This window comes from Leptosomus discolor, chromosome 11 (assembly GCF_034619465.1).
Source record: "Leptosomus discolor isolate bLepDis1 chromosome 11, bLepDis1.hap2, whole genome shotgun sequence".
Classification (NCBI taxonomy): Eukaryota; Metazoa; Chordata; class Aves; order Leptosomiformes; family Leptosomidae; genus Leptosomus; species Leptosomus discolor.
In genome coordinates this window covers 3,673,856-3,699,823 of record NC_141401.1, presented here as the reverse complement: position 1 = coordinate 3,699,823, position 25,968 = coordinate 3,673,856, and the positions used below count along the sequence as shown (strand labels likewise).

General features: G+C 49.7%; 1 protein-coding gene across 1 annotated transcript; it reads left to right on the top strand.

Annotated features, from left to right (window-relative positions):
- Window positions 1-298: 298 nt before the first annotated feature.
- PLEKHO2 (pleckstrin homology domain containing O2) lies at window positions 299-25,590 on the top strand. The gene is made up of 6 exons (XM_086471758.1): window positions 299-326; window positions 5,461-5,613; window positions 12,291-12,407; window positions 19,473-19,577; window positions 22,149-22,247; window positions 24,352-25,590. The coding sequence occupies exons 1-6, from the start codon at window positions 315-317 to the stop codon at window positions 25,588-25,590; spliced, it is 1,725 nt and encodes a 574-aa protein (XP_086327884.1). The 5' UTR covers window positions 299-314.
- The last annotated feature ends 378 nt before the right edge of the window (window positions 25,591-25,968 follow it).

The following is a 25,968-nucleotide window of genomic DNA, read 5'->3' as shown; positions in this document are numbered from 1 at the left end:
CGGCGGCGGGGGCATCCCCGCCTCCTCGCTCGCAGCGCCGGAGCCGCCGGAAACCCGGCGTTGCTGCTGCTGCTGCTGCTGGTGGTGCTGGTGGTGGTGGTGCTGCTGGTGCTGCTGGTGCTGCTGCTTCCCCTCACCCCCGCCCCGGCCCGAGAAGTTGGTGCGGAGGCGAGAGCCGCGGGGCCCGGCACGGCACGACCCGGTTCGGCACGACCCGGCCCGGCCCGGCATGCCCGCCCGCCCGGAGCCGAGCGGGGCGGCGGAGCGGTGGAGCCCCTGAGCGGGCGGAGAGAAGCGACCGGCCCCGGTCCGCCATGGAGGAGCAAGTGAGTCCGACCGGGACCGAACCCCACGGGACGGGGAAGGGAATCACCGGGATGGGGCTGTACGGGACCCCCGGGGAGGGGACGGGACCCCCGCGCTGCCGACCGGGAAGGGAGGCGGAGGACCGTACCGGCCACTTTGGGCTTTTTATATGTTGTTGGTTTTTTTTTTTAGGGGGGGTCTCCGCCGGCGTTGGGACATCCCCGGCCCCCCTCGGCCCGGGGGCAGCGCGGGGAGGCAGAAAGAAACCCAGGGGTTGGGGGTCCCTCCTCCCAAGCAGCCCCCCCCCCCGCCGCCCCCGTTGCCTTCGGCGCTCGCCTGGCTGCGTTGGAGCCGCCGGCAGGGGCAGGGGCAGGGGCTGGGGCTGGGGCTGGGGCTGGGGCTGGGGCTGGGGCTGGGGCAGAGCATCCCGAGAACTCTTTGGGGTTTTCAACTTTCTAACCGGCCGGGTGAGGCTGACGGGCGAATGTTGGCGGTGCTGGAGGACGAGCGCTGGCAGACTCGGGCTTGTTCAAATGCCACGCTTGCTCAGGCCACCTTGTGCTGACTCTTAACTGGGGTGTTGTACTTCCTTACTGGAGCTGGGCCTCGCTCAGACCGCAAGCTTGGCCATGTCCACATACCTAGCAGCCTTCCCCAAGTCTGTCCTCCTCCTCCGTCTCTGCCTGGGATGGGTTGAACTCGGAGAAGGGCAGTGTGGTGCTTTGCCTTCACACGTAGGTTTTCACGTCTGTGGGATCACACCCCAATAATCCATCCTAGTGCAGATTGATTGAGATGCCACAAATTTGTTAGCAAGTTAAACTGGTCGTTTTCTCCCCTCATCTGGCCGCGCAATTATTCCTGTTCCTTTCCTTAAATGAGGTTTTGCTGCTTATGCACAAAGAAAGCTCCCGGTAAGGTGGGCTGCTGGTGGACTTCAGGCTCTAGTACATGCGATACTGGTAGCTGTGGTTTGTCTCTCCCTCTCCACCCCCCCTTATTTCAGCTCCCAACATTTTGTGGCAAGAATGAGAGCTTTTTTAAAACAGTGGGGAGACGGCAAAGCAGCCCAAGTTGGTAGTGACTGAGAGTTGTTATTATCCGCCGGCATCCATGAAATTAATCCACAGCAGAGAAACTGCTTCCAGCTGGCGGCTGCTGGCCCAAGGGGCTTCGCACCCACCCCAGCATCGACTGACCGGCTCACCGGCTGCTCTTCGTCGATCACTGAATCCTCCAGTGATCGCTTGCGGGAGGGGGCGTCAGATGCAGCTCCCCAAGTTTCACGTGGATCTGAGCAGTTTATTTCCAGTAAGATGGTTTTGTTCCTGCGGGTCAGGGAGAAGTGGAAGTGCTGCCAGCCAGGGCTTGGAAGATAACGTGGAAAGGGAGAAAAAGAGCGGAGGTCTGGAGGTGCAGGTTGTCTCCGGGGAGGCGTTCATCCATGCCTTGCTGGGGAGGAGTATGCGATAAAAGAGCTGCTTGCTTTAAACGAAGTTGCTGTAACTGGGCAAGACACTTCTGTGCAGTTTGTAAAAGCACCACCGCGATTCAGCTGTTGGGTTTTTTGTTTTTTGTTTTTTTTTTTTTTTGTGAAGACATGAAACCTATGTGGTTTGTGGGCCCTTAAAATACAGGGGCAAGGGAGGGGAGAAATAACAAGCTGTCCTGTCCCCCTAATTTGGTATCTCTGCTGAGCTGCAAAACGTGAGTGTAAACCAGGCTGGAAGTGTGAAACTCATGTTTCGCTTCTGATGCCACCGTGATATAAATTGCAAAAATAACTCGTATGGATTGGTTTTGGGAGCGATGCCTTTGGCATGAGCCAGCGATGGGATAACTCAGTTCTTCCCTCATTTATGCTGGCTTGCTTGGCTGGTGCCAGTGGGTTTCTTCTCATGGATTTACACCACTGTCAGGAATGAATCCAGCCCAAGGACATCCCGGAAAGGATATCGTAGTATTTCTTGCAGAAGAAATACCCCAGAAAGCTGAATTAACAACAGCAACTCATCTCTTTGTGCCGTGCTTTGGTTTTAGTCATGGAACTGCAGGCAGAGAGCGCAGGATGGACACAAAGCCCTGCTCTCGGTGCCCTTCCCTGGCCAACCTCCTCTCACCGATTCGGTGGGGTGGCTTAAAAATAATCCACAAAAATGTCAAGCACCGTCTCCGAGACTCTTCTTGCTTTCGCAGGAACAAACCGTCAAGTTGCATCATCTGGGTTTTTTATGCCCTTAACCTGCAGGCGAGGGCTTACAGCAGCTGCACCCCCATCTCACGATGTGCTGCTTGCGTGCGAGGGGGGAGCTGCTGACCCAGAGCCCGGGCACCTCAGCAGCCCCCAGCACCCGCAGAGCGCAGGATCGCACCTGTCACATCTATCTCGTAGCAGGCACCAGGCAGCTCCGGCTCAGGTGACTCCTGCGCAGTGCCGGGGGCAGAGCCCTTTGCTCGTGGCTGCTGTCATCTGCTGAGACCAGCACTCTCCATCTCCTCTCGCCTTCCCTCTCCTGGGCTGCTCAGCTGGGGCAGGCGGGGACTCCGAGCCGCAGAGCCTCTCTGTGGATGCTACCGGGTGCCAGCACAGCTGGAAAGTCCTGCCTGGTGTGGAGGGAACACCATGCACGGCTCCAACCGGGGCTCCCGAGTGGCCCGGGGAGGGGGTGAGCTGCAAGGCCACCCTGCCATGCCACGGAGGGGAGGTAGTGGCCCTGGAAAGCTGGAGAGGTGGCCAGCCCGTGGGGAGCAGGCAGCCGAGCAGGCAGCGTGGGCTGCCGGACGAGCTCTGCCCCAGCTTTGCAGCTCCGCCTTGCGCAGAAGTGCGGGCAGAAACCCCAACTCCAACAAAAACCGTTACTGGGGCAGGTTGTTTTTTTCAGAGGTTAAGTGCTGTGTGTTCACAGGGAGTACTTTTATATTAAAACCAGAGGAAACAGGGTAGTTTTCACTGCAGAGCACCAGGAGAGGCCATGGATTGACATATTTGCCGTGCGATTTCAGATAGCCTTTCTGCCAGGTGGGGAAGAAGAGCAGGAAAAATTCATCTGCAAAGCAAAAAAAAAAAAAAACCAAAGAGTAAAAACATTTTGGCAGCTGTTGGTCTGGAATCGCTCACATAAACTCTTCCTACAGCTACATCCATGTGACACTGTTACAAGGGAGGTTAAAGTCCGTGCCCAATTATCTAAAAATGACATCAAAAGGGTGCTCGATCAGGAAACCAGCAGGTCTATATTTGTGCAGCAATTGATGTTTGCTGAAGTCGCAGATCACAACGGAATACAACTTCCTGGCAACCTAAAAAGTCAAGTTTAAAAAAAAACCCCGCAGTACCCCTCGTTTCCCGGAAAACTTTTTCATGCTTCGTCATCCTGTATTGTGGCCGTTTCAAACGTGGCTCGGTACAACTGAAATAACTTCTACAAAGGGCACCAAGGATGTTACAGGTTTCTGCCTGATTTTCCTTTAGGTGATATATAGTTTCTTGTTCCCAGTCTGCACCTGAGACTACCTGCAAAGCCAAGCCTCTTCCCAACCTTAGTGGGGATCAGAATAAACGTGGGTGCATGGGGTATTTAATCTGTTTTTCCTCTTTTTATGGGTGCGAGCTCCCTCTTTAGAGTAACAGCTCGCCCTGATGGCAGCTGCTGTCCAAGGGCGTGTTCGTTGGGAGTCTGGTGCATGGAAACAGATTTGTTAGCAAGGCACTTCTCCGAATTTTTGGAGCTCATTTGTACACACTCGCTCTTGTCCTGGCCACGGGAGTGTCCAGCTCCAACTCCTTTCCATGCACTTGGGATTTCCTCATGTTATGAAACACGATGTCTGAGTTCCAGCCGCTCCGGTTTGTTTTGTTTGGGGGTTTTTCCAATGAGAAAAGGTTTTATTCAGCAACTAGTGAGGGCCATTTGGGGATGGTTGGGGCTCTGCCTTTGTCGCGCATCCTCTTTTTGTGCAAACGTGCTGGCTTTCTGCAGCAGGATTGGTGCTGTTACAGACAGGGCCGTGGAGGAAACCAAGTCTGGGGGGACAGTGGGGTTCCTGGGAGGAGGCTGGAGGATTTGGGGTTGGCCTCTCCTTACAAGTCACAAGGTTGCCGAGGTGTTTGTGTAAGGGGATTTGGCTCAGCAAGGGATTCGCCTTGCCGTGCTCCAGGGAAAGAGGCTTATTAGGGGTCCATGGGGTGCTGGGGGCAGCGGGGCGCTCTGAGGGAGGGGAAACGAGGATCCTGCCTTTGCAAAGGCTCTTCCAGCGCACTGGAGAGGAGGAAAACTCTCCTCTGTAACCGAGTCTGTTGGTGAAGGCAATCAGCTAATAAAGCCTGACTGCCCCCACTCCCTGTCTTAGGTTTCCTGTCTCCCTTTGACGAGAATATTGATATGGGGTATTTCTGATGGTTTTATGCATCTCCTGTTTTTTACCAGGCCTGGAAAGCCAGCAGCCTCCCAGTGCAGGATGCTGGGGCTCCTGCTGCTGGGGCAGGTGGGAGCAGGCTGTGACAAACAGCAAGGAGCTAAAGGCAGGACAAAAAAACCAACCCACTCTTTGTGCTCCCTTCTCTGCCAGTCCTTCCCTCTGCCTAGAAACCACAGGAGCCTGCCGGGAACATTTTAGTGCGGATGTGATGAAGGCCTGGACCTTGTGCTGTGGATTTGCCCATGGAGTTGGTTTGGGGGTGATGATCAAAGGTAGAGGCCTAGAGGAGAAGCTGGCAGAAGTGGCCATGAGCTAAAATATGAATGTTGCTACTGATGCCAGCAGGATCCATCCCACTGGTGTTCATCAGAGAGCTTGGGGAGCAAAGCAGAGAGGAGGGTGCTTGTTTTCAAGGAGCACTTGGTGCACAAGCGAGCAGGGAGTACCTCCACAGAGAGGGGAGCAGAGCCGCTGGGCAAGCAGAGGAGCAAGGTGGACTTGCTGCCATCCCAAGAGTGTCCCCAGGGGTGGCCAAGGTCCATGCCCACTCCCTGGTCTGGTGGGAGCTGGTTGAGTTTTCCTCTGGAAGATGCCAGTCTTTTCCCTTGTGATGTGGTAGGGAGGGACCATGTTTGCTGGGTGCCGAGGTCTTCTCTGGGCAGGCTTTCAGATGACCTTCATTAAATGGATGGAAAGTGCTTTTGAAGTAATTCCTTCTCCCTTCTATCCTTGCAGGATACAAAGGAGGAGGTCTCAGAGAAGCCAAAGTCTGCTCCAACCGCAGAGAAGTACGGCTGGATTAAGAAAAGCAGTGGGGGGCTCCTGGGATTGTGGAAGGATCGTTACATCCAGCTACGGAAGACGCAGCTCGTGGTCTATGAGGACGAGGTACAGTCACAGCTAACGGCCTCGAATGAGGGTCAGGATCAGGCCCTTGGTGACACACGTTCCCGCGCTTTTCACTCTTCTCTCCAGCCCATTCCTTCGAAAAGGGCTTCTCCAGTTATCTCCAGGAAGGGTAAATGCTGTAAAGAAGACACAGCAGCTGCATTTTAGAGTATATTATATATCATAAATATTTTAGCCAGTAAATATTTTGACAGTGCCACTGCTAAAAAAAAAAATAACGGGGGCAGGACATCCTGTGAGAAGGCAAACAGAGCAAAGCTTTGGGCGGAAGCAGGATATCTGCTCTGCGTTCTGGGCGTTTAAAGGATAAAAGTGGATTGTAGCAGGCTGACTTCCCACCTGCCACTTGAGGGAACGGCAGGCAACCCTGCAGCTGTTTGGCACCCCTCAAGCAGCTCAAATTTTTGCTAGCCAGACTCTTCAGGGTTTCGTTTAGCCGCTGATGGATGCAGGGTGAGATTGTGAAGGTTTGCTGTCCTCCTTAAGCAGGGACACAGTCTGGATTTGGCTCATCCTTTCCCTTTACTTGAGCCAGTACTGAGGGAAGGACCCCTGGGAGCCTTCTCCTGGACTTCCCTAGATAAATTGCGTGCCTTAAGTTCATGGCCTCGTTGAGAGCTGTTTCCGATCAAATCAAAGATAAAAGCCAAGCCAAATCTGTCCTGCATCTTCATGCGAGAAGAATCAAAAGTGCAGGGCTGGTCCTGCCAGGCTGCAAAGGTGGCTCTTTCCTGAGTCACGCCCTCGGTTCCTGGGCTAGAAGGGGCGTCTCTAAGAGCAGAGTTTGTCCCAAAAGTTAGAAATAACAGTGCAGAGCACAACCTACAACCCAGAGAGGTTTGAGATTGGGGACGGGTAAGTCTAAGCCGTGCTAGTATACGGCAGCTAGAAGTTTGTGTGTGCATTGGCATGGAGGAGCGTTTCTCACCACGTGGTCTGCACGAGGACCACGTGCCTGTGCGGTGTCTGATACAAGGGGATCTGGGTTATTTGTGAGCATCGGGATGACATAAAACCCAAGTCACATAAAGCTTCATGTGCAGTGTGTCAAGGGAAGAAGAATGGGGAAATGTTTCAGCAGTTGCATTGCTGCGATGGTTTTGGGAACAACAGGACTGACGAGTTCGGTTCTCTTTTTTTAAAAACATACTATTGCCTAATATAGAAGATTTGTTATAAACAGTTTAGGTGAAAGACTATTACCTTCTCCCATACGCTGAACCCTCCTGCTCTTCCCGAATCCCAAAGCCTTCTGGAGGTGTTCGTTCTCGGTTTTGAAATGTCACGAAGATTGCAAGAATAATGAAATGAGAAGTCCATGTCAGGTGACGAGCAGCTTGGAAGGCAGGCAAAGCAGCCGGGGTTTCTCTTTCTCATCAGAGAGATGCAGCCTGGTCCTGCTAAGGTTGACCCTCTGCAGATTGCTTCCCAGTGCCCCAGACACCTGTTGACTCCAGCTGAAGCTTCAGGAGCTCGCAGGTTCAAAACCTATGAACATGACGTAGGTTTTTTTAAAGGGCATGCCTTTAAAAACAAGATATATGGAGGCTCTCATTACCACAAGGGAAAAGCAGGCTTTTAAAGTAAGATTAATTTTCACAGACGTTCAGAAAAAGGAAAAATCCCAACCATTTAAAGGGTTATTTTATTATCTCAACAAGGAAAATGGCATTTGTAACAACCAGGCATAATGTTTTCTGGTAGCCTGCGGATTGTGGTAACATCCTGTAATAAATTGCATCTGTAAGCTACAGTAGCTACAAGGTCCCATTATTGTAAATAAGGGATCATGTTAATATCTATAGGCTATTAAACTGGCTTACAGTGAAATCAAATGTCTTAGGAGAGGAAATTGCTACAAAATTATCTGGTAGCACAATAGGATAGCATGCGATTGTACAGACATACTACGGGGGAACTAAAGGAAATGGCAATTTTCTGCACTCAGGAGGGGTCCTGTTGCCACAGAATTGAGGCAGTTCATGTTTATTACTATATTTATCTTCCTTTAACGTGAGTTAGGACAGTGTCGCTGTCTCCGTCTTACAATTGGGGAACTGAGTTTTTGAGACGAGAAGGGCCTTGCCCAACGTCAAAGGAGCATCTGTGGTGCAGCGCTTTTATTATGGTGGCTTTTATTTCTGGAGCTCCAGCTGCCATGTTCCCCACTGGACCTTCTCCACATACCTGTCCTGCTTTGTGTGACCCTGGAGACAGACACAGCAGCCCAGACCATCCTCAGGCTGAAACATTTTTAACTGGGATCGTTCAGTGCTTGCTGAATTGGGGCCCTAGAAAAAGAAAGGAGATAAAGCCTCAGGTAACAGAAATACAGGCATCTTTCCATATGTATCTTAAGTTAGACCTACAGGGGTTAAGTGGAAGGGAGGTCAGCTTCCATGTGGGAGGGACGCTTTAGAGGCCGGAGTATTTCAGCTGGTCTGAACCCATCAGATTTCCAGGAACTGAGCTAGTGGCTTGGATGTATTTTATCAGTCCCTCATGTGTTCTTCATGAAGAGGTGCTAACGTTGCCTTTAGCGGTTGTTTCATATGCAGGCACTCTTGTTTATGCAATTGCAGGAGGCTGGCTGCACTTGTAGCTGAGGTTTCTCTGCACAAAACAAGAGCGGAGGGGACGGCCAACGCAAGGTGCAGGCAATAAGGTGTTGCCAGAAAGTACAATTCTGTGTCACAGAAAGCACAGTCTGAGCAGAACACGAATGCTGTATTTATCATCATCAATAGCAATCTCCTAGAGCGTGCTCCTGACCTGCCCTGGGAGCGTGTTTCCCATATTGCATCTGTTAGTCAGGCTTTGGGTTTGGTTTAAAGCGGAGCTACCTCCTGAAGGCAAATGGCAAATGGTTATTCTATTACCTGGAGCAGATGGGGGGTGAAAGTCATCCCAGCCGGCTTCAGGTTTCTTTCAGTGGATGTGAAATGAAGGGAGATGGATTTCTTGTGATCTGCTGTGCCTCCATCCACAGCACCCCACATCTGCACCCTCACGTGAATGAAGACTCAGCTAAGCAGCGTGTTTGCATGATATTACGTACCCAAATGTCGGGAAAGGAGGCACCAACGCAAACATGTATGGCTCTGGGGTGCTCAGATTCTGAGAAGCTACTTGGAAATCTCCGGGAAGGCAGGTTGTGTGCAGGCCCATGCAGAACCAAGCAGGTTATTTTTCTAACAGGGTTTCTTGTCTTCTTGTCTCTGCATATTCTTGCCAGAATAAAAATTAAGCCTTGCAAAGCTAGGGAGAGCATCTGAAGAACAGGAAATCCTATGCAGAGAGACTACACAGATCAATATCATCACCTCGTGGAGTAGAGAGCATCCGTCTTGGGTTTGTTTTTCTTTTTCCCTAAACAGTGCAACTAGTGGTTGGAGTTGGGGTTTTTTGTTGTTTTGTTTTTGTTTGGTTTTATTTTTAAAGTGTATTATTTGACAGGGAAAAAACCTACTAGACAAAGAGTCTTCTAGAGATCAGAGGATCCACTCAGCATTTAGCAGTTGTGCAGTTAACATCTACATTTTGCCCCTGGTAAAGTGATAGCAATGTATACCCCAAAGTGATTTATTAAAACACGTTCTCAGATGGAGAAGTAAATTATTATTTCAGGCAGTCTAGACATTGTACACTGAATGGAGGGTCACAGCCCATGAATGTGTGTCAGTCAAGAGGTCTTTGCTGGAAATTATACCTTCGTATAAATAAAAATTTCAGTGGGTCTTTTTCCCCTTTTTATCAACTTTTCGTTAAGGAAATTGTTTGCCAAGTGTGATTCGTTGGTTAAGCACATGAATTAATACATTAAGGGCCAAGCTTACAGGCACTTACATGTTTAAGTCGCAGCATCTGCTCCACGAATAGCTAATGGAATTGGTTTTCTGCATTAAATGATGAATGTAGGGGTTTCTGTACCAGGATGTTAAGCGTCTTATTGATTGTCCCTTACAGCAAGCACAAAAGCAATTTAAAAAACTAGCCCTAAAATCTGTAGAGGAAAAGAGAAAGGTGGCTGGAAGGGAATTCCCTGCCTTGATTTGCAGCAAATGCAGCGCCAGGGGACAACCCTGCAAGCTGTGTGCTCCGGGGAAGTGTGACCACCGAGTGAGGACTCAGCCTTTGTGTCTCAGGACGATGTAAAAGGATTGCTTCAACTTCTTTGGGACACTAGAGACCAAACGGAGCAGGAGCTTGTCCAGAACGTGTGTCTGAGACCCGTGTGTTGGGGCAGGACTCTGGAAGTGACCTTGTCTCTGTGTGGTGCTGAGTACCCTCCAGGTCCCAGGATATTGAAGGGACCTGGAGACCTGCAGCAGGGTCAGGTCTTTCAGTCTTTATCTTAGTGGTGCAGGACAAACATAAAGGATCTCTTTGTGACCCAGGTAGGTTCACAGAGAGGGGATGGCCACGTGCCAAGGGTAAAAGAGAGACAAAAGCCCCATTCTGGTGCTCCCTGAACTCAGATGCCTTTCCTTTGCTCTCAGACATGGAGTTTTCTGATTTCTCCGGCTGCTTTCTTCCCTGCCTTCCCTGAAGAGGATAACTTACTTGAGAATTTCAGGTCTCTGAGATGAAGGAGCCGTAGCTTGCGCAGTCAAGCCAGTGCCTCTGTGAGGCAGGGTCCTGCTTGTCCCCATCCTTGCTGCCCTTGTTCCCTGGCCAGCTCAGAGTCCCCAAAGCTTCCCCTGGGAGGAGAGGGGTAGCTGGAAGGCAAGAGGCGGCAAAACCACAGCTCTCAACCCTGCCAAGTCCTTCTTGTTCCCCAACTCGGTGCTCTGCTGTTCTTAGGAAGCGGAGGATGGCTTGCACGGGATCAGAGGGAAGGTTCCCCTCCAAGGGTGGCATGGACAAGGAGGGTGACATGGAGCTACTGGGCTGTGCTGGGGACAGAGCCACTCTCGAGAGCGGGGAGGGTGGGCAGGAGTCTTCGTGCTGGTCTCTGGTCGGGGCGCTGCCAAGCCGCCTACATCCTGAGCCCAGCAAACTTTCATGTCGGAGCTGGTAACCGCACCGGCCGTGCGGCAGGGCTCTGATGTGGGCGGTCGTCCACCAAAGGCCAGGATGAGATCACCCATCCCCGAGGCATGTATTCCTGACCTCACCCTTCTCTGTCATTTGTTGGCCGCTGAGGGGTTATTATTTCCATCCCTGTCCTTTTGCAGTGACATTGCGATACCAGGATTGCAGCAGGAGCCTTGTGCCTTCAAAGGGCTCAGTAGCGTCAGCAGGATTTTATCTGCTAGGTTTTAGGTTTGGGCAGGATTCATCTCCTCCTCCTAGCATACATTTTCCCAGTTCTCTGGTCACGTTCACCTACTCGGTGTTAAATGAAATAAACAGTAATGTCATTAAAATAATAAACCTAAATTAGATCCAGACATCCCTCGATGGCTCAGAACTTGCTCTGCATACCGGCATCGGCTCTGCCAGGCCCCCACCCCCAGATAGAAAGGTTAAAAAAAACCCTAAACACAGCCTGAGCTCTGCACAGCGATTTCAACGTCAAGTGGTAAAGGGAGGAAATTCCCCGCAGCCCACTTCCCTCTGAACTCTCCATTCCCTGCCTCCAGCCACGCAGCAGCTTCCTGGCTACGACATGTCTCCTCACCCCACACCCCTTCTTTGCTACAGGAATTGCTAAATACAAACTCATACGGGTACGAGGAGCTGCCTTGGGAGCGGAGCCTGAGCTGGGGATGGTCATGGCCAGCGGTTTTAATTCGGGATGGTAACAGGGAGGTTCATGAGGGGTGTTGACTTCAGCACTTTACCGGCAAGAAGTGCTCCGCGATTCTCACTGCTTATTTGTGTAACGCTTAGCAAAAGGGAGCTTTGGTCTCTGCTGGGCTACTGAGACACGAAGAATATTATCTGCCCAGCGTTACGCTGCGATTCCTATTAGGGATGGTGCTCTGCAGCTGAACTGAGCCACGCACCACGTGTGGAATTTTAGTTATGTTCCTGGGAGAAATGAGCCAAGATCGCGGCTGGCAGTCATTAGTGGAGATACACCAGAGATAAATATTCCCCACTGAGACGCTGGCCCTGACAGTTTTGCTGGCTCTACGGGACCATCTTTCCAATCCCAAGCATTTTGACAGCTTGGAGCGTGGCTGCAAGAGGTGTGCGTCCCAGTTGCACGTGGCTCCTGCAGACCTTTTTGATGTGAGGACCAGCCTGCCCCAGCTCAGCGCGGTGGCAGGGCTGCCCTCTTATCTCCACTCTGCCTCAGGCTTCCTAGGGGGCTGCTTGGACCATTGTGGTGCTTGTGTCACCTTCCCTGTGAGAAAGCAGAATAACATCTCCTGTGTTCATTGTGGGGAAGGAGTGGTGTCGCTTCTGGCTGCAGATCCCTGGACGAGGCCAACAGAGATGGCAGAAGCTGGTGTTACCATCCACAACGTGTTATTTGCTCAGCCACTGTGGACCACTAGCCACAAATTGGCCTGTAGCTTAAAGATTAGGGTGTTTTCTTAGTGAGATGCCAGCCTGATTTATAGGGGCTTGCTGTCTGCATGAAGGTTATTTTTAAGGCAGGAGAGCTTTTAGACAGATGCAAGGGGAAGACATGCAGAGTTTGATGGTGTATGATTGATTTCAGTGCTTCCTATTCATACTAACATTTCATTCCCTCTCTGCAGGATGAACAGAAGTGCATAGAAACAGTGGAACTGGAGAGTTATGACAAGTGCCAGGAACTGCGTGCACTACTGAAAAAGAAAAACCGTTTCATTTTAATCCGCTCCCCGGGTAAGAAGGTAGGATTGCCTTTCTCATCACCCTCGGGTCTGCTAACTCCAAAATGAGTTCCCAGGCAGCTGCGCCCAGAGCAGACGAAAGGCTCTGAGATTTAGCTCTTTGGCAGCTGGGAGAAATGACCTATAGCTGTGGATGGTCTACAATGCATAAGGAGGAACGCTACTGTCTTGTAGATGTTCTTCTTGTCATGGGGAAAGGGTCTTCCAGCAACTCAACTTTTTCCTCTTGATATTTTTCCTGCCTTATCATTTTCTTTCTTCTGGTACTCCCTGACCATTCCCTGTGGTTCCCCCATGTGCTCTGGGCGAGGAATTGTCCCTGTCCCAGCTGCACATGCTGCAGCTTTGCCCAAGTTCCAGTGAAATCGGTGATCCCTATCCGTGTACTGAGTTCCTGAAGTTGGAACCATTGATCTGAGAAACTCCAGTGCAAAGTTACTGGCAGCCAAACAGTTCCTAGGAGAAAAGATTTATTTTGCAGAATTCATGAAACTCTACGTCTTTAGCTTCCTGCACAGCATCTGGTTAGATCCAGAAGCTGACAACCAGGCTGGCGTTGCAAAGAAGCTACACATCCATCTGAGCACTGACTGCATGCAAGGACACGCTTGCCCTACTCCATGTGTAGGTTCATCATCACTACACATCTTTGGAAGTTCTCCTTAGTTCCTACCTACATGCTATCCATTTCAGCATCGTTGTGGGCTGGGATGCTTCTGTTGTAGCTTTGAGGCACCACACTTTGACTTATTTCCAATTTCAGTGTGATTTTATTGGCCTAAGAGATCTTACTAAATCTCCCCATGCAGATCCGAGAGGTTGTGAGGAAGAAAACGTATTCATTTCCGTAAGAATACAAACGGGCAAAAATACCAACTTGCCTGTATTCCCCCATCTCCATTTTGTTTAAATAAATGGAGATTGTTTAGTCCTTCTTGTCATTATTGCTTATTCTTTCACTCCAGTCACTTAGTATTTATTCGTACAATAAGACCCCAGCTGAGTTCAGAGCATCATTGTGCTAAAACTTCATTCAAAACAACAAAACAAGGACTGTCCTGCTCCAAAACACTCACATGGACCAGGGTGGGGGTGGAGAGAGAAGGTGAATGACGTGCATTTTGCAAGTAGGTGCAGTCTGTATTGGGGAGAAAAGCGATATTAAGCGCCATGCGCCAAAGCGATGGCAACCTGGAAATTTGCACCCTGGGCTAGTGAGCTCCTGCTCAGCACCCGATCCCAGAGCAGTGAGCCTCTCCAGTCCGAGTGGGGGTTTAGCATTTGTTTTGTAACTTGATTAATGAGACATGATGTCAATTTTAGATCGAAAGTGGCTAACCCTGGCGGGCTCGGTGTGTTTTCTAGAGGGTGGCTCAATAACTACAAGTGCACGGCTATTCCCAAGGAGGCAAATAAAAGCCTGTGGGCTCAGAGATGGGTGGCACACTAGGAATTATTATTATCTGCAAGTATATTACTTAGAGAGGAGCGTGTAATAGCTGCCTGTGTCTCTGCACTGCTGCATGAATCAATGCAGGGTGTGAGACCTGTTCCTAAACCGTTCCTTTCTTGCTAGGAGAGTGATGTGCCCAAACTGTGCCCCAAAAGGGTAACTTCATCCTTTTGGCATGCTGGCAAGTTTACAGCTCCCATGTTTTTCATGCCACTGATTAAATGGAGACCTAGATAGAGGCTACTTTTTATAAGGCTCTTTTGGTGAAAGGAAGGGCTTTTATAAATGAAAAGTTCCCTGTTTGTAGCTCCCCTCCCACCCTCCTTTTGGCTGGGAACCTGGTGAGGGTGTTGACACACAACATACTTTGGCAGATGTTAGAACAGGCTTCAATTAGGAGGCCAATGTACACAACTGTCCTTCTTCTGTTTTGAAATCGCAGCTGTGGTGATATATATCAGCTAAACATTTTCCATTTGGGAGGCTTGCTGCCATCCACAGTTTAAAATCACACTGTGAGCTGCCTTGCCAAGCCCTGCCAGATCTTGCTAGGGGTTTTTTTTGCCCCCTCTCCTGAACACAAGGCTGAGAAACGCAGAAAGCCCGTGAGTTTGTGGGACTGAGGAACAAGCTAGGAAAGGCCGTTTCTGTTTCAGCGCACAAATATGAGTTTCCCTGTTGAAAACAGGGAGCCCAGTTTAGCTGTAGGGGAATCCCGGTTTAAGTCTTGAATGGGATATTCTTGAAGAGCAAAGTACATGAATCAGTCAGTTAAAACTACTCTGTAGGTAGCTGCACCTGAATAAATAAGTTGCCGTGCTGCCATAATGGTCTCTGATGGATGTACCCCAGATTCTGCTTGCCCTCTTCACAAGGATGACCTTTTTGTTAAGCTGTGACAATAGGAGCATGCCATAGGTCCGCACTGGTGTCGAGCTGAAAAAAAAGCGCTGCTGGAAGTGTGCAAAAGCCCCCTTCTGCTTAGAAATCTCAAATGCTTCATTCCATCCACAGCAACTAAATGAAAAATGTTGGATGCAGAGAGCTGAGCTTGTAAGAAAGGGCAGCGGCCTTGGCCTGGAGACTTTAAAACATACTCACGATGTAAAAAGCAGCGTAAATGATGCTTGGTGTAAACTCCCTAGAGATTACAGAGATTGGCACAAGCCTGATATTCAGCAGGTCTGAAAGCCTTCAGCTGCAGGGAATTCTTAAGAATGGGGAGCAAGAGGGTAGTAATAAGGGAAAGAGTCCACAAGCAAGCTCTGCAGCTCGCCACACGTCCTTTCGTAGCACGGCCAGGCACAAACTCCACACCTGCAGTCAGGGATGGAAACTTCCATTGCTTATTTTTCCCTTAGTCAGCTTTGGAAGTACCTGCCTTCACCAGGGACCCAGCCTGGAAGCTGCAGTGGATCACGGGGAGGCACATTTGCCCTGTGTATGGAGGAGTCTGCTCCTGAGGTCTGCCAGTTTGGCAGAGATGATGCTGCATTTTTCCCAGGGATGAGGTAGCTCTTGGTTCTGCTGTAGAAAACCACAAGAGTCCCCTAACTGACAGTCCCTCGGCTTCCACTTTTCCCTCCATGATCTAACCTGACAAAGTCATGTAGAAGAAGGCAGGAGATGACCTCACGTCTGGCAGATAGACTCTGGTGCACTTTTGGTAGTTTAAGATGTTACTGACCCAGCTCTGCTCTGGCTTCTGCTGGAGGTGACCACCCTGTCCCAAAAGTCAGCAGAAGGGAACGCATTCCCATACCTAAACCAGCAGTTCCCAAGCAGTTCCCAGTCCAGTTTAGTCCAGCCCCACTGAACTGAAGCAGCTGAGGAGCAAGCACAGGTTTCTGTCTCCCACCTCTGCTGCACATCAGCAGCAGCTGGCAGAATTGCTCAGCAAAGAGCTAGTGTTGGCAAAGGTCTTCAGCTGGAGCTATACAGTTCTCCAGAGCTTGTCTGTTAAATCATCGAGTGCAGGTCCAACAGACTGACCCCAGGAACACTTGTCTTTCCTGGAAAGCCGGGTCAGCATAGCGATAAGACTGTCAGTGCTTGAAGAGACTGATGCCTCCAAGACATGGAACAATCAGGGAGACTGTGCTCCCTGCCGTCACGGACAGTGACCCCGTGTGTGAGCCTGTTGTTGCATGACATCTAGCCAGTGATTCAGCAGGAGCTGACTGGCCGTGCTGTGCTCTGAGTTAACTGACAGTAAATTGCATAGCCTGTATTCATGGCTTACAATGGTCACTATCACGTTAGGTTTAGCCATGACAGCTTTTCCTGGCACACCAGCCTGTTGTTTATGGCATGACTCAGTCTCAGCTGGCTTAGCGAGAAGGAGAGCAAATGTGTTACCCTGCCTGCTGCCCTCTTATATTGGTGTCACTGACTCTCTACCTTAAATTGCTGCTGGAGAACAGACCCTGCTGAACGTTTTGTGGGGAGTATCCATCTTCAGGTGCATCCTCTGATACCTGTGAATACTCAACTGTAAAAATACAGTCAGGATAAATTCACTTGTTTCTTGTTTGTAGAGGGTCTGAGGGTCTCAGACTCGTGTACAGAGCCCCAGTGGCCAGCAGGACTGACAGCAACTACTCCAGCTCCTTCCTGCCTCTTCTCTGCAGCCATCTGCTTTATAGAGAGAGTCCACCCTGCTTTGGGTTAGCCTCCTCTTGCCAGTGCTGTGGCCGAGCGAGCCACAGTTGGATGCAGACGGACGAGGGATTGCAAGGCAACAAAGAGACTCTGGCTGGCAGCATCCCGAGCCCCAGCAGCCTGACTTCTCCTTGGTATCTCTGGGTATTGTTCTAAAAAGAAGAAAAAAAGTTTTCAAACAAAACTGGGCATACTGGGAGGAACCTGCTGCAAATCTCAAGGCTGCCCCTCTGTGTCACAGCCTGGGGGACTCGTGCAAGCAGAGGCACGCGTCTGGCACTGCCCGTGTTGCTCCATCGCAGGGTCCCACGCAGCGTTGCTGCTTGTCCTCCCTCTCCCAGCCCTTTGGGAAACTGGAGGGCTCTTCCTGCTGCCGCTTTGGGAGCATCTTTCCACGAGTCCCTTTTCCCCCCGCCCCGATCCGTGGTGTCCGTGTTTGGTGGCTGCGGCGCTTGGTCGGCCTTACGCCGTGCGGCAGAGGGCTGCATGCCGGAGGGACATCTCAGCTTCTCCTTAATGATAAGCCATCCCCCAGAGCCTTTGCTCTGCCCTGCCACAGGGTTGCTGACACCAGCGCTTAGTCACAGTCTGAGCTCCGAGAGGCCAGAGGCTTTTGTCAAGAATGAGGCACAGAAAGTGGCATTAGAAGAGGAAGCTTGAAGTGAGGCAGGAATCCTTCCCTTGAACAACATGTACGGAGATTTCTAAACTCTGCTGCAGGCTGCCAGGTCTTTGCCAGGCAGTGCAGCAGCTCAGCTGCTCACAAGTAGAGCTTTCTCATAAGCTTTTATAATCACAAAGCTTTGGGGCAAAATCGTTTCCAAACAAAAAAAGTTTTTAAGCACATACAAAAAACAGACCTGCTTGGACTAACCCAAAATCTGGCTGTCGCTCTGTTTTGGAGCTGTGCCTCCCTTTAGGTTTCCCTGGTTAGTGTGGCCCTTCTGCGCCCCAGACAAAGGGCTCTTTTTCCAGAGGGCTGTGGTTCAGTCCCTAACCTCTCCTCTGAGCTCTCAGGAAGACATGTGGTCCCGTCACCTTATGTGCAAACTAGTGGAATAAATAATCTTTCCCCAAATTGCTTCTTAACTCCCTGCTTGCCATGCTGGTTGTGAGGGTCTGGCACTTTGTTGCTGCGATGTGCAGATGTAAAATCATGGCATTGAAGCAAGGACTAAATGGAGAAAGGAAGGGCAGCCCGTTTCTAGCTAAACAGCAGGAGCGGGTGTAAGGAGATCAGGCTTCAGTTCTGCAGAATTTCTGGTGGTACCTTCAGAAGTTGCTGAGACCCAAAACAGTTGCTGTGTTGTTGTGCCATAAACAAAACGTGGAGCTGCCACAAGCATCCCACTGACAGTTACCATTAGCTTTGTCACCCTCATTATATATAGTCCCTGTTCTATACAGACACTGCTGGGATTTCAGAATGTGGGGCCTCGTTTACAAAAAGGCCGGGACCACAACTGCTCTCAAAGGCAACGGGAAGGTGCGGAATACCTATAGGATGTCAAATACCTGAAAAAACTATTCCAAGTGAGACCCCACTGGTATGTGTTTTGAATGAGCCTCTCTGTAGCTCACTTCCCCACCTGTAAGAGGTGGATAATTTTAGTTGCTCTGAAAAGTAATTTATGAAGCCCTCGGATATTGTAGTGATAAGCAGCAAAGAAAAGATTGGTCGGGGGAATCAGTAATTCTGTTTTTCAGGGCAGGGCTTGAGCAGAGTGCAATCGATAAGACATAGTGACCCGTGAGGATAAAACACACGATGGAGTAGCTCAGTAAGAAGTGCTGCCCCCATTAGGGACGGTGCTAGGAGGAATATGCACAGCAGGCTGAGTTAGGATTGCCCCAGCAACGCTGGGATTGTCTAATTGTTAAGTAAGTGTTTGATTTTGCCACTTGGATGATGTTCTTTAGCACAAGAGTATTTCTGTGTGCCTGTGCAGTGCAGATTAGGGCACCGCGTGGAGCTGTCTGGATCCAAGCCAGTCTGCCACCTGTAATGTGAAGATGGTATTTCTCTCACCTGAAGTGTATGTTGGGGCAAAGCTACATAATAGAGGTGAGGTGCTCCGAGAACACAGCAGTGAAATAAATAACATCCTACCTGTTGTTCCTGCTGCGCTCAAGAAGAGATTCGAAACACTGAGCAAAGCCACGGGACTGCCCTGGAGGAAGGGGAGAGCTGGCTGGCTGGAGGACAGGCCATACAATCACCCGTCACTCCCTCCCTATTTGTGTCCCATGCTTCTTGCCAGCTCCCTCTTGTATGGCCAACTCCTTGCTTCTCCTTAGGACACTGGTTCAAACCCCAGAGAGTGTATGTCTGTGGCGTTCACTGCTGTGTTTCTTCTTCCTAAAAGATACGGTTAATTTTTTCACTTACACTGCCCTTATGCCTCATCATGTCCGTGCTCAGCTGAATTAGGGTTAGTGCAGCCAAGGCTGGAGCCCCAGATTCCCGTATCAGTTCTGTTCTCAGAGCCGCAGGAACAGAGAAGCAGGCAGAGCCCGCTGCACACAGCCTTCTCGTGGCTTGCAGCCTTAGGAGGGGAGCTGGAGATAAAGAACTTTATTGCACCTGAACCAGCACAAAATGATTCAGACTTTCAGCCTGATGCTCTATACGCAGTGTGACCGTTCAACGTAGAACTCGCTGCTGCTCTAAGAGCTATTTCAAGTGTTTTGCAGAAAACTCTTACTTTCTTACTCCTTTAGTTACTAGTTGCAAAAATAAAACTACAGCAGCAAGCTGTTCAGCATAACAAAATCCTGTTCATGGGAGCTATGAAGTGGAGAACTTGCCAAAGCACAAAGGAATCTGTAGTTTAAACACAGGCTGGAACTGGATGTTATATAGAAACTGAAGTGATACACAGAGAGCAGAGAGCTGCCTCTCTGGTCCTGACAAGGAATGCTTGGGCAAAACCGTCTCTCTGCTCTTGCAGGTTCATGATATCAAATTCCAAGCTCCAACTTTGGAAGAAAAGGAATCATGGATAAAAGCTCTAAATGAAGGGATCAATAGAGGCAAAAACAAAGTATTTGATGAGGTAAGAAACCATTTTCAAAGTCCCATATTTCCGTGTCAGTTCCCATCCACTGCTTTTTTAGCTAAAAGCAGAACTTGCCCAAGTCCCCGTGCTCCCTCTCCTTCCTGCATGCCAGGCATGGTCAAAGGAAAGAGAAGGATGGTAGTCAAGGCAAAGCAGGTGTCACCCCTGCAAGCTGGGAGCTTTTAGCCACTTTGGTTCCCAGCCCAAGAAGGCAGAACATGTAGAGAGCCCTTGGCACCATCCTGCGTCTTGCTGCCTTTCCCTCTCTCCTGGCTGGGTTTAGTTGCAGGGAGGCAGGGGCAGCTGCTTGAGTAGACAGTGCGCTGGAGGGATGGTCTGTGCTGCTAAGAGCTAACATCTCCTCAAGAGGCCCATGGGACACAAGAGCTCACCAAAGTCAGTGGGAGATGGTCTGGTGGCTTCAGTGGGTTTGGGATCAGCAAATGCAGGGGTGTTGCCCTCTCCTGATGGAAGCAGCTGATGCAGAGAAGCAGCTGCAGCGCTGAGTTGTGTAGAGCTGGGGCTGCAGCCTCGAGAGACTCATCTTCCCCATGCTGCCATGATCCTCAGCACCAAGCAGCTTGGAAATGGAGGTATGCGGTTAGGACATAGTCCAGTCTTCAAGACTGGCAATATCTGAAGTGACTCAGTCCACCAGTTATTCCACCTGCAGTCTGGAGAGAAGTCTGGTGGAAAGTTACTCCATAGCCCCGGACAAACCTGCTGGCCTCTCAGCTGGCCCCAGCACACTTGCACTGCCAAATTCTCCTTCCATCCTGCTGCACAGAGGGAAGGATGAAAATTGCACATCTTAGAACCTGACTAACCTTGCCCTGCTCCCTGTTAAGCTTGTAAATGAGCTGTGGACTAAAACAAAGGAGCAGCATCTATTCTGCCATTGTTTCAGTAACTGAAAGGAAGTGCACAAAAACCACCATCACGGGGATGACACAAGAAGAAATGGGCAGGGTAACGAGGGGACGAAGCAATCGGCAAGATCTGTTTAGCAAAGGAAACCAAAGCAATGAGTAAAAGTTTTGAGACAAGGGCTAAGCGCTGCAGATACGGTGCTGGAGATGCAAACTCCGAGAGCTTGGCCTTTGCTTTTAAGCAGCAGAGGGCAAAAGCAGGAGAAGAGGCTGGAACACGCTGCTTTTTCACCTAGGCAAATGGCACTCATGTCAGGGTTTTTCTGGTAGTGGGATGTAGCGGTTCCTCGAGCCCTTGGACCAAGTGGGAAGCAGCATGTGGAATTAAAGGGAGCAGCTGGGACCAGCAGCAGCCTGAGAAGATAAAAGCCAGCAGCAGAGAGCTTAGTCGCCAGGTCTGCCCTCGTGTTTCAGTGGGTGGGAGATGTGATGTCCTGTAACACAACGCTGCGCAGCCCTTGCTGGAGCGACCCCACGCCGGCTCGGAGCTGCCTGGAGGGGCACGGCACGTGGCTCTCCGGTGGGCAGTGACCGCTGCACCCCCTCGGCAGCACAGCAAGGTGGGATCTCACATCACCTCGCTGCCCTGTGGCCTGGAGTTATCCTCCTTATGAGGACCCGGGTTCGCAGAGGGAGCCAGCCTCTAATTCTCATTCATTCCAGTAAGGATCAGACCTCAGATTTAAAGTGTTTCTGCGCTGGCTAGGCACAAGCTAATGGGTCAAGCCCTCAGCTGGCATGGATTAACTGTTCTCCACTGTAAAACCACTCTGCCATATCAGCTAGGGATTGGGACCCATTTTTTCCTTTAAATCCCTATTTCACCCTCACCAGCTTCCCTGTTGTACAAACTTGTTGTGCAAAGGCCATCAAACCAAGGACACGCTGATGTTTCACCATCGCTGGTCACCGGTGCTGCCCCTCTGCGTGGCGCAGACTCCAGCCCTCAGCCATCGCAGCGTGGGTGGGTGGGCAGTCACAGAGCCAGCACAGAGAAATACCTGCTAGGGGGCTGGGACCTCCCTCCCCACGTGTGGGAGGCAGTGGATTTGTCATCTGATTCCAGGAAATAAATTTGTTAATTCAGCTAGAGTTGCAATTAATCCAGGTCACTGCTCACACCTTCTCTTCAGCATCCTGCAGTCATTAGAACTGTAGAAGGGAAGGTCTGTACTGAAGTGCTGCTGATACAGTTCACAGTCAGGTCACGGTTATTAATGAGCTTTCACCTCTAAGATGGCAACAGCAATTTCAGCGCTGTGCTCTGCCACATGCAGGAGCCGGTCCAAGCCTGGGCTGCGGCAACGACAACAAAGCTGCCTTGTGTCATTCCTTCCCGGCCCCTTAGGTGGAGGGAAGATTAGCCGTCGCAGACCTCTGAAGGTTGGATGCTTTGCTTTGGAGAGTCTGTTAAGATAAACGGAGCTCTATGTAGGACAGATACCTTAAATATCCGTCACGCAGATGCAGGGCTTTGCAGGAAGGCTGTAACCACAGTCTGAAGCAAAGACTGTGGTGGTGAAATATCCATCCAAATGCTGCATCCTTTCATGTGTGACAGTGAGAACTTCGTAGACATATCTTGAGAAATTAAGGACCCTCTTCCTTTTTTCTTTCCCTCCCGTTCCCCCTTTTAAAGGTGAAAGTAGACGAGAGCCTTTCCTTGGACCACGTAACTCGGGACAGAGTGAAAGTGACCCACGGGCGCAGGCCACCCACGAGAAGTCACCTAAAGGAGGTAAGTGCACCCACCCTGGGTTGAGCCATCTCCTCAGCTGGGATCACCAAGAGCTGCTCCTTCCAATTAGGTACAAAACCCCGGGGAAAACCCTGGGTACAGAGAGCCCAGAGAAAGCTGTCAAGGGAAACAGCTTCCTCTGGGAAAGACTGCGCCAGCACCTCTCTAACGAAGCTCCAGGTTCCCACGGATCTGTAGCTGCTGCAACACGTTATGATATATTTAGCTTTCCATAACTCACAAGCTGCTTCACCGTCTGGTGAGAGCCATTATAGTTTCATTTTAATCAGAGGAGACTGAAGCTCCTATATTTATTTTCTAAGAAGTGATGATTTTGTAGCCGCAGTGGTCTAAAGGCAGACGAACTGCACGGTCTATGGGGAGAAGCTGTATATTTTATTAAGCTAACTGGAAAGAGCAGACAAGCTTTCAAGCTTACAAGCTCTTCCTTAGGTCTGAAACAGAATATATTATTCTCCCAGGCAGTTTTATGGACTAGCCTGTCTACTCTTAACTGATTTTCTGGATCTGTCACTTTAAAAAAAAAAAAAAACAAAAAAATAAAAGAAAAGAAAAAACACCACAAAATAAAACTGCAGTTCATTTCCATGGGAGAGGTTCTTACTAATGCTTGATTCCTGTGATTTATGAAAAAGTTTCCAGACAGATTGATATTTTAGCAGAGCATTATTCTCAACCAAGGAAGGTTTTTAAATCAAATGTTCTTTCTTCAAACTTCCAAGACTCTGACTAATGTGTCTGCACAGCACTCAGATGACCCTCGTGCAGAAAATGAGATGTCCCAAGACTTTTTACTTTGCATAGAAACGGAGGGAGAGTGTCTCTTCTAGCGAAATGCACGGGAATGAATCATAAATTCCCATCCACTCCTCCAGAAAACCGCAGAAGAAAACATGACAAAAGTCACAGCAGCAATGAAGTGTGGATTCTCTGTTGCCTAATACGGGTTTGGTAAGGTAGGAAGCCTTTCCCTGGGCACTAAAAAGATCTCTCTCCCTTACGCAGCTCACTATTTTCAAGAGATACGTCCAACATTAATATCCATAAGGCCTCTCACCTTCAGTCAAATTCAAGGAAAACTAGCTTACAAGTTCAGAAGCAGGAATGAGGGGAAAGGGAGGGGATAGAGCCTGCAGAAAGATGTGTATCATGGCTGCTGGCTGCAGTATCGTGAAGGAAATGGAATGAACGATGATTTTCAGCGTCAAAGCAGGCTAAGTGAGGACGGGTCAGGGCCAAGCCGCCAGGATGCAGCTTGCCTCCATCTCTCTGATGGGCTGGAAAAGCAAAGAGAGACTTTAACTAAACTCCCTGCACTGCAGGAGTCTGGCCCTGGCTGCAGCTACGCCTTCGTGTGGTTTTGGGTTCCCTCACACAGGAACTGTCACCACGTTTCTCCCTCTGGGGCACTGAGCTTACACGCTGCAACGTCTTTACTAAGTTCATCCTTTTTAGGACCCCCCCCCCCCCCACTAGGGTGATTTGCACACAGCCTGTGGTTTGAAGGAGCACAGGATAAAGAATTAAACTATGGCAGAGCTGACTGCTTAGCACTGACAGCAAAACCAAGAAATGAGGTTATTGTGGAACAGGCTTTGAGACGTTCTTCTCAAAGGAAGTAGTAAAATAAGTTCTGTGCTTTTGTCTTAATTCTTGACTGCTTGTGGTTATTTGCTTTGATATTCTTGTGCAAGTTGCTGCACTATCAGGCAGAAAATAACTTGGCAGCAAAATGCTCCTGGCGTTCACAGAATGTGTTGGTCTGGGGAAAAAGCGGGGCTATGCGGGAGGACGGAAGTGCTTCCCTCGACGCATTCATTTGCTGCAATGTATCTGACTGGACCCAGTTTCCTTCTTTGTTGGGTGAAATGTCTGGAACTCATGCTTTTAAGAGCACTGGTTTTGTTATTAGTCAGGTTATCCTTGCAGTTTTGACAGATGTAAGTAAAAACAGGGTGGATGTGTGAAGCGGCAACCCCTCGCTTGCCATGCTGGTTGTCATGGTCTTGCAGTTTAAGTTAAAGGATGGAGCACAGGATTGATGATAGGATAGATACTGAAAAAGTTCTGTCTTGTATTTCAGGCTGCCAAGTCTACATCTGATGGCATCCTGCGACTAGATCTGGATATAGTAGACAATGGACCGCCAAACTTTGACTCCACTATCAGCGAAAGTGACAATGCGCCACCTCAGAAAGAAACTCCAAAGCCACCTATGCCACCTACAAAATCCACTGGCACAAAAGAAAACCAAGATGCAGAGAACCATGTCCTTGACCAGGAACATAAAAAACCTCCATCTCCTCCGTTGCCTCCAGATAAGAAGCTTAAGGAAGGCATAGCATCAAAGGACAATGTGAATGCCAAGGAAGAGGACTCTGTAAGGCCAGAGGAGAAGGTGGAAGGATCCCAAGCACCAAGTGAGGAGAACAGAGAGAACCTCATTGAGGTCAGCAACAAGGGCATAGCAAAAGCTCCAACTCCTCTTCCTAAGAGCGTCCCAGACAAGCTAAAAGTAGCTTGGGACCAAACAGTCCCTGAGCCTAAAAACACAGAAGACTTGAAATCATCAGGAGATAGTAGCAAAGACAACCTTGCTGAGATTGCTGCTGCGGATGTTACAAAGCCTCCTGTTCCTCCTAAGATTCTGTCAGAAAAAATGCTAGCCACAATGAACTCAAGCCATGGTGACCTGGAAGCTGGGGGCTGGAAAGACCTGGAGTCTGGCAGCTCCAAGCCCCCAGTGAATGGGATTGCAGCCAGCGAGGCAGCAGAGTTCACATCCCCAACAGCTGAAACTGAAGAAGGAAATGGGAGAACCTCTGCCGAGAAGGAACAGCAAACTTCAACAGAAGAGACAGAGACTTCCTTAGCTACAGAAACAGGCCACGAGAGTGTAAAACCAACTATCGAGAAGAAAGCATCGGTAGAAAGCACTTCAGGTCTCAAACTTCGCAGTTCTTCTCTGGGAGACTTGCTGTCTGATTCCAAAAATACACAGAGAGCACTTCCAAGCCAAGGCTTCCCCAAGGATTCCCATCACTGCTTAGCTAAAATGGAGGAGAAGGTTGCTAATGAAAGGGAAAAGGCAGAAAAACTTCTGCAGAAGGTTTTACGTGAAGGGTTGGAACAGGCCCAGGAGGGGAACGGACCCCCAGTGATGGCAGAGACATTGCTCAATGAGGCGGTAGAACAACTTCGGCAAGCTACACAAGTTTTGCAAGAAATTAAAGGTCTTGGAGAACTGAAAAAAGAAGCAACACAGAAACAGAAAGAAAAGCAAAAGGATCTAGTGACTCTTTATAGGAGAAGTGCTCCCTGACATTCTCTTCAAAAAGACTTCTTTCTCAAAATCAAAGCTAAACATTTGCCATTTATGATTTGTACCATTGCTAGGCCAGTGTTTAAGAGGCGGTGGTTTGCTGTGCACACACCATGTTTATGGGACAGAATTGAGCTTTCAGTTGTAGCATCTTTCTTTCTTCGTGTTGTACATACCAGTCCAGTTCTAATCCTCTTAGCACAGCAGAAGGTTACAGGACATTGAACGGTTTCAGAAATGTGAATGGTCTTTAAGGACTCTGTCCAAAGTCCTTTCAATGGATCAGGCCTTAAAAATTACCAGTAGTCAAGCCAAGACAGATTTTTGAAAGGAGCAGAATGGCTCTTCTAGCAAATCTCCTGTCTATCTATTTCCAGA